Source organism: Leopardus geoffroyi, chromosome A2 (assembly GCF_018350155.1).
Source record: "Leopardus geoffroyi isolate Oge1 chromosome A2, O.geoffroyi_Oge1_pat1.0, whole genome shotgun sequence".
Lineage (NCBI taxonomy): Eukaryota > Metazoa > Chordata > Mammalia > Carnivora > Felidae > Leopardus > Leopardus geoffroyi.
The window spans coordinates 122,177,482-122,189,861 of NC_059331.1; the positions used below are offsets into that span (position 1 = coordinate 122,177,482).

At 49.6% G+C, this 12,380-nt stretch overlaps 1 protein-coding gene across 12 annotated transcripts in view; it reads right to left on the minus strand.

Moving 5' to 3' along the window:
• The window catches only part of NOD1 (nucleotide binding oligomerization domain containing 1), a 78,388-nt gene that overhangs the window by 18,929 nt on the left and 47,079 nt on the right, over nt 1-12,380 (minus strand). For 6 of the 12 annotated variants that reach the window (XM_045495203.1, XM_045495205.1, XM_045495206.1 and 3 more), the window contains 6 exons: nt 11,176-11,259; nt 9,929-10,012; nt 9,021-9,104; nt 4,996-5,079; nt 4,019-4,102; nt 1,597-1,680 (listed from right to left, as the gene is read on the minus strand). In XM_045495203.1, coding sequence (XP_045351159.1) covers nt 1,597-1,680; nt 4,019-4,102; nt 4,996-5,079; nt 9,021-9,104; nt 9,929-10,012; nt 11,176-11,259 — 504 coding nt within the window. The other 6 variants (XM_045495210.1, XM_045495211.1, XR_006716415.1 and 3 more) reach the window with 6 other exon arrangements.

Genomic DNA, 12,380 nt, shown 5'->3' on the forward strand with positions numbered 1-12,380 from the left:
CTTTCTTACACCATTCACAAAAATAAACTCAAAATGGATAAAGGACCTGAATGTGAGACAGGAAACCATCAGAATCCTACAGGAGAAAACAGGCAGCAACCTCTTTGATCTTGGCTGCAGGAACTTCTTAGTTAACATGTCTCTGGAGGCAAGGGAATTGAAAGCAAAAATGAACTATTAGGACCTCATTAAGATAAAAACCTTCTCCACAGCAAAGGAAATAATCAGCAAAACTAAAAGGCAACCAATAGAAGATATTTGCAAATGACATATCAGATAAAGGGTTAGTATCCAAACTCTATAAAGAACTTATCAAACTCAACACATGAAAAACAAATAATCCAGTGAAGAAATGGGCAAAAGACATGAACAGACACTTTTTCAAAGATATCCGGAGGGCTAACAGACACATGAAAAGATGCTCAACATCATTCATCATCAGGGAAAAGAAGTCAAAACCACAATGAGATATTATCTCACACCGGTCAGAGTGGCTAAAATGAACAACTCAGAAAACAACAGAGGTTGGAGAAAGTGGAACACTTTTGCACTGCTGGTGGGAATGCAAACTGCTACAGCCACTCTGGAAAACAGTGTGAAGATTCCTCAAAAAATAAAAAATAGAACTACTCTACAACACAGCAATTGCATTACTAGGAATTTACCCAAAGGCTACAAAAATGCTGATTCAAAGGGGCACACGCACCCCAATGTTTATAGCAATGCTATCAACAATAGCCAAATTATGGAAAGAACCCAAATGTCCATTGACTGATGAATGCATAAAGAAGATGTACAAACATAAAATGGAATACTACTCGGCAATGAAAAAGAATGAATCTTGACATTTATAACAATGTGGATGGAACTGGAGGGTATTATGCTAAGCAAAATCAGTCAGTCAGAGAAAGACATATACGATTTCAGTCATATGTGGAATTTAAGAAACACACCAGATGAACATAGGGGAAGGGAAGGAAAAAATAAGATAAAAACAGAGAGGAAGGCAAACCATAAGAGACCCTTAAATACAGAGAACAAACTGAGGATTGCTGGAAGGGGTGGGGTTGGGAGGTGGATTAAATGGGTGACAGGCATGGAGGAGGGCACTTGTTGGGATGAGCACCGGGTGTCATATACAAGAGATGAATCACTGGGTTCTACTCCTGAAGCCAAGACTATACTGTATGTTAACTAACTTCAAGATGGATGGATGGATGGATGGATGGATGGATGGATGGATGGAAGGAAGGAAGAAAATGACTCAAAAAGAAAAAAAAGGAAACAAAACAGATGAACATATGGGAGGGGGGAAAAGAAAGAGGTAAGTAAAACAGAAGAGACTCTTCAGCACAGAGAACAAACTGAGGGTTGATGGAGGGAGGCGGGTGGGAGATGGGCCACGTGGGTGATGGGCATTAAGGAGGGCACTTGTTGGAATGAGCACTGGGTGTTGTATGTGATGAATCACTGAATTCTACTCCTGAAACCAATATTGCACTGTATGCTAACTAGAGTAAAAATTTAAAAAAAACTTGAAAAGTAAATAATAAATACAAGTAGCACAGCCTGAAATTCTGAGGTTCTCTGAGTTACCATAAATGTTTCAACGTCTGGTTGACTTTCAGCATCTCTGCCAAGCTCTCTGCCACTTCATCATCGAGTTCATTTTTGGTGAGCCTAGAAAAGAAAGCAAGTGTTTACTCAGGAGAGCCCTACCTGGCACACATTTTTAAATGAGTTCTCAGAAGTGGGATCCCAGCCCAGATCTCTCCAACTCATGCTGCTAATCGCTTGCTGAACTGAGCAAACAGCCAGGCCCCAATCCCAGCCTCTGAGCTCCATAGACAATAAATAAGGCTCATTTCTAGTGCAAATCCTGCCCCCAAGCTCCTACTCCTTAGTCCTGCTGCCACAGAGGAGCCCACGTTCCCTGCCCATCTTTGCTGCACCCTCCGTTCTCACAGAAGCTAGGGGCTAAGGCCCACTTCCCCCAAGTCTCCCTGAACACCCTGACAGCACGTTACCAAAAAGTCTGTCATATGAAGACCTAGAAAAGCCTGCCAACTGCACATTAAAATGTGCTCAACGCTTTGCTCTGAGGCCAGTTGTGAAGGACCCAAGTCCAGTGAGTCAAGGATCAGGAAGCCTCTTAGTTGCTCCTAAAAGCAGCAGTGGTCTGGATAAAGCACTCAGGACTAGAAGCTCCCGGCTGTAAACAGGATTGGACCCTGTCACGCCAGTGGATGAAAGAATAAATAAGGAAAAAGAATGACATAGAACATTAAACAATCGTTCCTCAAAGGGCAATTTGGTAGCGTCTAGCTGAATTTTAAATGTGTTATACTTTGAGTCAACGATCACACTTCCGTGTGCAAAGATGTACGCACGAGGATCTACACATGCAGTACCGATCGCCACGTTACACGGTTATACTGTGAAATGTGAACACATGTAAGCGTCGGCAGAGGCTTCTGGGAAACTAAACTGCAAACACCCATTCAATGGGACGCTGTGCAGCCCCTCCAGGGAACGAGGGGTAGAGAGAATGAGGCAGAAGATGACGTTATTTAAGAGTGCTCCGGAGCCAGACATGCCGGGCGTGTGTCGCCTACTGGCACGACAACCTCAGGCGGGTGGCTTAACTTCTCTGGGCCTGGGTTTTCTCACCAGAGAAATAAGGGTGAACAGTCACGGTACAGACATTATGGGGTGGCTGTGAGTCAACACGTATAAAAGGCAGAGAATAATGCATTCCTCGAGAAATGCTGGGTATTGGCATTCTTACTATCTGTGTAGAGTAGTGGTTCTCAGCTGGGTGCTTTCCCCTCCAGGGGACATTTGTCAACATCTGGATACATTTTTGATCATCACAATTGTGGGGGGGGACGTACTGCTAATGGGTAGATGCCTGGGATTCTGCGAAACATCCTATACTGAACAGGACAGCCTCTTACAAGAAAGAGGATTTGGACCAAAATGTCAATAGTGTTGAGATGGAGAAGTCAATAGTCAATAGACTATTGACTCCGTCAATAGATGGAGAAATCCTGACATAAGAGGACATGTAAAATGCGGACACTACACAGTTGAGATGTTTTTTAAAGTCATTTGCTAAATGCTATTCCATGTTGTAAGAAAAGCGATGTACATACAAGCATGCTTTCAAGTGCTAGGAGGCTAGAAGAGAAAGGTTCTATCTGGGAAACACAAGGGAGGAAGTACTTTCCCTTCCGACTTTTCGAGTTTCTTACAGGTTTTTTAGATATTTATTTTAAAAACATTTTTAAGGATTTTGTTTAGAGGAAAACCATTGAAAATACATCTAATGGCCAGAAGGTCTAGTATCAGAACTCTCAAGATGATGACACTGTCGTGCTTAACCAACTTCGCTGATAGCTCCCTCCCTTGGAAGGCAAGTAGAGAAAATACAAAGAAATAGAATTGAAATAGAGCAAATGAGAAAAAGGAAACCAAAACCAAAAAAAAAGCACTGTCAGAAGGCAGCATACACTAAAGGAGTACGAAGAGGGGTGAGGAACATGGGCTTCTGGGGAGAGGTGACAGGTGGGCTGGGACCTGAAGGCCAATTTGTGATGTGGCTACTGGGGAAGGAGGAAGCAGCATGAAGAAGGCAGTTTAAGAGGAGGTAGGGAGAAAAGTTTGAGCCAAGTGCATGAAGGCTGGACTCTGCAAGGCGTATCTGAGGGTCTCCTAAGCATCATCCTGACAGAATGGCCAGCCTTCGGGTTTTCCTGAGGCTGAGGCTGAGGCTGGCAAAGGCGGCTAAGGTGGAACCCATGCTCCTGGGGTCCCCGTCCCCCTTCTGTACACCTGTCTGTGCTTCTAGGAATGGCTGCTTTCTATTCTAAGAAGAAATTAAAACTATCAACCCAACACTGAGGAAAGGCCTAGGGCCTTTTCAATTAAAAGGCGGCTTTTCAGTTAGGATTCCAGGCTGTGCGGTCTCTGGAAGAGTCCCTGAGACCCAGCCTCTCAAAATGGCTTTGCTTATTACCAGAATATTCTCAGAGAGGTGTTCCACTGCAGGGCCTGGGCGAGGCTCTTTCCACCCTCCGTAGAGATGCCGTTGAATGCAAGACTAGGAAGGAAAACACTTGGGGTCAATTATCAGAGACACGTCTACACTTGGCTTTGGCTTCAGTGACCGAAACACCCGGAAGATGCTGCTGGGAGGTGGCTCCTGACTCGAGGCAGGAAGCAGAAGTGCTCAGCCTTGCCTGCTGTTGTCCCAGAGCATACTCCCCGAGCATCAGGACAGGCACAGACGTGTCAAGGAGAGTCCAGACAGGACATGGAACACCAGTGAGACCTGGTCACAGGCAGACGGTGGGGGGGCTGGGAGGGCTCTGCTTCAGGTGGCTGACGTTTTCCAGGTGCCCATTGATGAGACCCGGAGAAGTTTCCTCTGTTCTCATAAAGAAGAAAGTCTGCTACTGCCCCCACTATGTTGGACTCTCTTTCAGTGTTAGGAAGGACCTGAGCAACACGGAGATGCCCAAGGCTCCGAGGTTTGGCCCGAGGCCTCCAGGAAGGCCAGGGAGGAGGATGTCTTTACCGAGATGAAGGGTCCCCCTCTGTCTCAGCACCGTCCTGTGAATGCGAAACGGATGGCATCCCTTCCAGTTTTGTCGGGACTTAAGAATTCCACCCCACTTCCAACTCCCAAGGGACCTGGGCAGACTGCTGAGATGTCTCTTCCCCGCCGTGGCAACGGCCTAGGTCTTAATCCAGGTGGTGGTTACACTGGTGTGTACGTTCGTCAAGTCACCAAGCTGAACGACGAACAGTAATGCCTCTGACGTGTCAATAAAGATGTTCTTAAAAAAATCCCACACACGCACATGCAAATACCTTCTCTCTTAGGAAAGCCAACCACCCGCGTCCCTTCGGCTCCTCCCTGGCAACCACGAGGTACAACCGAGTGACCAGGTTGGACCCTGGGGACAGCGGGTCTTGGAAGGCAGCGCTTACCTCAGGTTGGTCAGGCTGGGGTGGTTCCTCAGAGCCTCTGCAAAGGCCTTTGCTCCTTCGTCACCGATTCTGTTGCCCCACATCCTGAGGGCAGAGGCAAGACGGTGAATGTTAGCCTGCGCTCACCACTCACTTTCTGCTGGTGGCCGAGCCCACGGGACACTCACCGGCAGATGTCTGTCCTCTGTCCCTGGAGCCGTGGCCTGGAGCAGATTCCCACACCAGCCCCTTAGTGAGCTGCTCTCGGTTTCCAATTCAAAGGGAAATGTAAGGGTAAGAGCAGCAGAAGCCTCGGGAACAGAAGCCCATCAGGTAGTTGCACAATTAGAGACTAAGTTCACGCCGCTGGGCTTTCTGAGAGGCGTGGGGGGGGGGGGGGGGGTGGAGGTGTCTGAGCACAAGGCAGTCCCAGATGCCCCTCGCGGAGGAGACAGGTTTGCAGAAGCCTAAACAGGAGGCCTGTGGAATCGCCAACTCCAGCATCCATTTGGCTCGGTGCCAGGGCGTGAGACATTGGTGAAGACACAGTCAGTCTTCCAGGAAGCAAAGATCAGGAAGCACCCTTGGAAACCTCACCAGCAACGCTGCTTTTCCGGAAGAGGACCCTACTACAGCGTGCTGGCGGGCCGATGTGGTCTAGGGGGGAGCAGCAATAATGAAGCCTCGCCCCCTCCTTCCCCACAGCGGATAACCTGCGAGGGTCTGCGCGGCAGGATGCTGGGCTCCAGAGCCACACCGCTGGCCTCCCGTTTTAACTGGATTTTTATCTGGATTTAAGGTTCACTTGGGTGAATGATATAAGCTCTTGGATCTTTGTCTCCTCATCGGTAAAATGGGGCTAATAAGAAAATTCCCCCTAGAGTTGTTACGAGGATTAAGTTAACATATGCAAAGCCCTTAGAACAGCACCTGGCCTATGGCAGGCGACAGCTATTGTTATTAGGCTGAGGGCACTGCCTGCCCAGCCCATGCACAGTGGACCTGGGGCTGCCTGGGCAACATGCCCTGTGCCCTGCCACCATCCCTCCTGGGGACGCTAAAGCCCTGGAATGAATTCTCAGTATTTTGTACAGAGAGTATGTGTACAGGAGGAGGTGGAGAAAAGGGGAACCTCTTAACACTGCTGGTGGGAACGCCAACTGGTGCAGCCACTGTGGAAAACAGTATGGAGGTTCCTCAAAAAGGTAAAAATAGAACTACCCTAGGACCCAGCAATTGCACTACCAGGTATTTACCCAAAGAGTACAAAAATACAGATTTGAGAGGGCACAGGCACCCCCATGTTTATAGCAGCACTATCAACAACAGCCAAAGCATGGAAAGAGTCCCAATGTCCATTGACAGATGAACGGATAAAGCAAACGTGGTAGATATATACAACGGAATATTACTCGGCCATTCAAAAAGACGAAATCTTGCCACTTCCACCAATGTGGACGGAGTTAGAGGGTATTATGCTGAGCGAACTAAGTCAGAGGGAGTCAGAGGTGGCTCAGACGGTTAAGCGTTCAACTCTTGGTTTCAGCTCAGGTCATGATCTCACAGTTTGTGGGTTCCAGCCCCACGCTGGGCTCTGCTGCTTACAGTAGACAGCCTGCTTGGGATTCTGTCTCTCCCTCTCTCTGCCCCTCCCCGCCTCGCTCCCTCAAAATTAAATTTAATAAATATAAAATAAAATAGGCACTGGCTGTAATGAGCACTGGGTATTATATGTAAGCAATGACTCACTAAATTCTACTCCTGAAACTAATATTATACTAAATATTAACTAACTGGAATTTAAATAAAAACTTGAAACTACAAAAAAAAAAAAAAAAGTACGTGTACTATACAATTGAACGATATCAAATTTTTAATGAAGGGGAAAACTACTCATGAGATTAAGTGAAAAGGAATAAAATTCTGTACATATAGCCTGACCTCTACTAGAGTTTAAAAAAAAAATTTTTTTTAACGTTTATTTATTTTTGAGACAGAGAGAGACAGAGCATGAACGGGGGAGGGTCAGAGAGAGAGGGAGACACAGAATCCGAAACAGGCTCCAGGCTCCGAGCTGTCAGCACAGAGCCTGACGTGGGGCTCGAACTCACGGACCACGAGATTATGACCTGAGCTGAAGTCGGCCGCCCAACCGACTGAGCCACCCAGGCGCCCCTCTACTAGATTTAAAAAAAAAAACCAGTGGCGAGCACACACTGCATGAGAGAACACAAAAGCTTAACCGACCTCAGGTGTTGAGAATATTTCTGAGATGATATTTATTATCTTTTTCGTATTCGTCACAGTTTCCAGATAAAGTTATCGGTGTTTCTTTTGTAATCAGGTAAAAATTATAATGCTATAAAAAGCTTTTTTAAAAAGCCTCTGGAGTCCAAACCATAATGAGATACTACCTCGTTCCTGTTAGGGTGGTTACCATCAAAAAGAGCAGAAAATGACAAGCGATGGGGCGGGGAGGGCACGGAAAACCTGGATGCACTGCTGGTGGGAAACAGTGTGGTGGGCCCTCACAAAATTAAAGACAGAATCACCAGGGGCGCCTGGGTGGCTCAGTCAGTTAAGCATCCAGCTTCGGCTCAGGTCATGATCCCGTGGTCCGTGAGTTCAAGCCCCACGTCGGGCTCTGTGCTGACAGCTCAGAGCCTGGAGCCTGCTTCGGATTCTGTGTCTCCCTCTCTCTCTGCCCCTCCCCCACTTGTGCTCACACACTCCCTATCTTAAAAATAAACATTAAAAAAAATTATCTTAAAATAGAATGACCGGCCGATCCAACAATTCCACTTCTGGGGACACAGCCCCCAGAAATCAATGAGACATTTGAACACCCACGTTCATAGCAGCACTGTTCACGGTCGCTAAAATGTGGAAGCCACCCAAGTGCCCAGATGAATGGACAAGATATAGCCAATGAACCGCTACTCCGCCTTAAAAAGGAAGGAAATTCCAACACATGCTACAACACAGATGAACCTCGAGGACCCTGGGCCGAGTGAAGGAAGCCAGTGACAAAGCGACACATGCTGTATGACTCCACTTAGGTGACGTACTCACGGCAGTCAAATTCACAGGGACAGGTAGCAGAAGGGTGGTGGCCAGGGGCTGGGAGGAAGGGAGAAGGGGGAATTATCGTCTAACGGGTAGAGAGTCGCTTTTTTGCAAGATGGAAAGGGTTCTGGAGATGGATGGGGGTGATGGCCGCACGACTAACGAGTGTACGTAATGTCCCTGAACTGTATACCTAAAGATAGTTAAGACAGTAGCTCTTATATGTATTTTACCACAATAAACAAAACAAAACAAAACAAAACAAGCCCCCGGGGGCACCTGGGTGTCTCAGTCACTTAAGCATCCGACTTCAGCTCGGGTCATGATCTCACGGTTCATGAGTTCAAGCCCCACATCGGGCTCCCTGCCATCCGCACAGAGCCTGCCTGGGATCCTCTGTCTTCCTCCCTCTCTGCCCCTCCTCCACTCCCACACATGCTCACTCGCTCTCTCTAAAATCATAAATCTTTTTTTTTTTTTCAACATTTATTTATTTTTGGGACAGAGAGAGACAGAGCATGAATGGGGGAGGGGCAGAGAGAGAGGGAGACACAGAATCGGAAACAGGCTCCAGGCTCTGAGCCATCAGCCCAGAGCCTGACGCGGGGATCGAACTCACGGACCGCGAGATCGTGACCTGGCTGAAGTCAGGCGCTTAACCGACTGCGCCACCCAGGCGCCCCATAAAATCATAAATCTTCTTAAAACGCCTTCCCAAGATGAAGAACATCGGCCCGCAGAAGCTTACCACCTCGGGCTAGAACGGCACCCCCTCCGTTTGCTGGTGGCCATCACGGGCTTGTGCAGCAATGAAATAAAAGTCTGCGCAGCTGACTTCCCCAAACGGTTCCCGGTCCCCGTGCAGAAGCCAGAGGCGCGCCAGGGAGGATGCCCTCTGCGGCCTCCCCACAGCCGGCCCCAGCGGCCCTCTGGGCGCTCTCGCGCCCAGGACAGGCTTAGGTGCCTCTGCCTCTACTCACCCAACTTCAAAGATGGACTTGCTGTTCTTCACAGCCAGGGCGAGACACTTTCCTCCTTCACTCGTTATTTTGTTCTCCCCCAGTCTGCAGAGAGAGCCGTGCGCAGGTCAGCTCCCAGCTGGGAGGGGACTCCGCCGTCAGCACCCTTGTCCCCAGTGCGGGGCCCCTCTTGGGAGGTGTGGGCTTTGCCCTGGGACCCGCGGCACCCATGCCCTGGGCTTCCGCTCGAGGAAGGACCCAAAGCCCTAAGGAGAGCCGCCGGATTCCTCTCCAGGAGGTGGTCGCGGTCTCTGCCGAAACTTAGGGACCCGTAAATAACCGTCTTTAAACGTCACTCCTTTCCATCAGCAGGCCAGGGAGGCGCCCCGTTCAAGTGCAAGTGGCCAGCCTGTGTGTGTTCCCGGCCCCAGTGCCGTTCCAGGGGCTCCTCCGGGCCTGGTGCTCCGTCACCTTTGGCAGAGCATTTCTGTGACGGGACCGAGGATCAAGCCCCTGCTTGCAACCAGATGGGTGCTATGTCTGAATGGCTGTGTTCCCCCCAAATCCATATTCTCAAATCCTAACCCCTAAGGTGATGGGATTAGGAGGTAAGGCCCTTGGAGATGATTCGGTCGTGAGGGTGGAGCTGTCACGAATGGGATCAGTGATTTATTAGAAGAGGCCCCACAGAGCTCCCTTGCCAAGATTTCCCCCCAAGGTAGGTGGCCCTGCCTCACCCTCAGGGCATGATTCCCCCCTGCGGTCAGCTCTCCTTTCCACACACAGGTCTCAATTTGACCCATGTGGCCTGGGGCAAGCGGAAGGCTTTAGGGCGAATGCACCTTCTCATGACTTATATTCTGTGTCTGAATGATGAAGGGGTGACCCACAGGGGCTCCCGAATAAGCCGCCACACCCAGCCCACTCACTTCAAGTGCGTGAGGCCCTTGCACTCGTCCAGGATTCTGGCGATGTACCGGGCTCCGACATCGGTGATCTGGTTGTTATACAGGCTTGGAGAGAGAGCACAGCGTGAGACTTTGGGACCCCCGGTGTCGGCTTTTTTGGGTTTTTTTTTTTTTCTTGGTACAGTTGACACAGTGTTGCATTACTTTCAGGTGTACAACATAGTGAATCCACAGGTCTACGAGTTATATTATGTTCACTACAAGCGTGGCCACCGTCGGTCACCAGACGATGCTCTCACAGTATCACCACGTTCCTTGCGCTGTCTGTCCCTTTTATTCTCGCGTCCCCACGGGACATTTTTAAGTGGGTATGTGCTGGCTGCCGATACCTGAAGTCTGGGCTGAAAGGAGAGAGGAAGGGCACGCAGAGAGCAGTTTGGGGCTCGGGGGTCTCGAAGGCCGGGTGCAGAGCCAGCTCCGCCACTTTCCCAGCCTCTGCTTCTGCCTCTGCGATGACGAGGAAGAATCACCGTGCCCCCACGGGGTCATTAGGATGATTATGTGCGACCAGTCAAGCAGCAAGTGATGGGTATTTTTCGATTAAGGTCACAAGCAGCAGCTTGAGGGACAGTGAGTGTTGGAAGCTCCCGTCTCCCTGTTAGTCATTTTACTGCCTCGTACCAATTCAACAAGAAGGCAGAAAAAAGCAGAAAGTGATAAACAGACAGGTTTCAAGTGCTCAGCAGTTTGGCGACTGATGTGGAGCCTTTTGTGGGCTTTATCCCCACTGCTCTGAATATTCATACGTTTTGCTGCAGGCAGATTCAATTACTTGAAACCCGGGTAACGCCCTCGACCTCACTGGCCACATCACTTTTACACGGCACATACGCTGACTCCGGATTTGTGTCTTTCGCTCAGGGCTCTGGATGAGGGATTGTGGATCCACAATCTAATACGTAAACAGCATCTGGCATTTATAAAAGGCAGCCCTAGCCACTCCCTCAGCAACCCCCAGTCACCGCTTGTAAAATACTGGCCTGGATTAGGATCTCAATAGACAAGTGAAAGACACTTCTGGGCTTGCTCAAAGAGTGGGCTGCTGGCCGAGCCAAGAGCAGAACCCAAGACTCCTGGCCCCCTGTCCAGGGCTCTTTCTGGTGGCTCGGCCATCATTCCAACCCTCCAGTGACTCGCACGAACGGCAGTTTCCTGCTCCTCTGTATTATTACTACACAACTGATCTGGTGCTGTTGAGGAATACGTACCCTAAAAACGTCAGAATTTTGTATTTGGTCAGCTCTTCACATAACACCTTTACCCCGCTGTCAGTGATCTGGTTTACGCTGAGTCTGAAACAAAACAGCAAAGGAAGTTGAATCACGGCAGCTGCTCACTATGGACGAGTATGAAGGCCACAAGATCCAGAAGCCTGTAGGTCCTGGAGTTTTCCCAGCTATAAACGCTCCCCTGAGACAGTGGCCATGGCAATCAGCCACAGAGCTCCTAAAGGATCTGGGCGTCGTGGGGCCAACAGACCCACGCGGAAGTGGCCCGTCAGCAAGACTACAGCAGAGCCCTGACTAGACATGAGGGCTACGAGAGACACATAAAGGACACGTGAGGCCAGTCACCTCTCATAGCCTGCATTTGCGGGTGGCCTACGTGTCGGTCAGGCCTTCTCTGTGGCTCTCACAACACAGCAGGGGCTGTGGATTTGGAAACGTGTGGAGCGGCTTATAGTGATGGCAAGGCTCGGGGAGGGAAGGCCCCGCCACCTGGCAAGGGGGGGCCAGAGCTATCAGGTGTCCTGCGAAAGGCTGGACAGTCCCCACAAGAACTGTCTCACCCGCAGCACCAACAGCCTCCCCATCTGGGGGTCACATTTACAGATGGGGGCAGGAAAAGAGAGCCTTCGGGATGATGGATCTCTCCTGCACAAGGGCCGGCAATTCACGGGAACTGTTCTGCACAGTCCCTGTACTAACAGGATATTCTGATGTGGCTAATATGTGATTTTTTTTTTTTTTTTACTACCAAGCAATCTGTGTAACAAACTACCCTGATTTTCTCAATCCTTCACCCCGTCGTTTACCTGAGGCTGAGGGACAGAGGAAGGCTCAGGGATGGAGGAGAGTGAGGGAGCAGGGGTGGGTGAAACAGTAATCCAAGGGTCAGCAAACTTTTTCTGTAAAAGGCCACAGAGCAAATATGTGAGGCTCTGAGGACCATGTGGTCTCTATTGCAATTATTTGGCTCCACGGTATGAAGCAACTGTGGGGCGCCTGGGTGGCTCAGTCGGTTAAGCGCCCGACTTCAGCTCAGGTCACGAACTCATGGTTTGTGAGTTCGAGCCCCACGTCAGGCTCTGGGCTGATGGCTCAGAGCCTGGAGCCTGCTTCCGATTCTGTGTCTCCCTCTCTCTCTGCCCCTCCCCCACTCCTGCTTGCGCGCTCTCTCTCAAAACTGAATA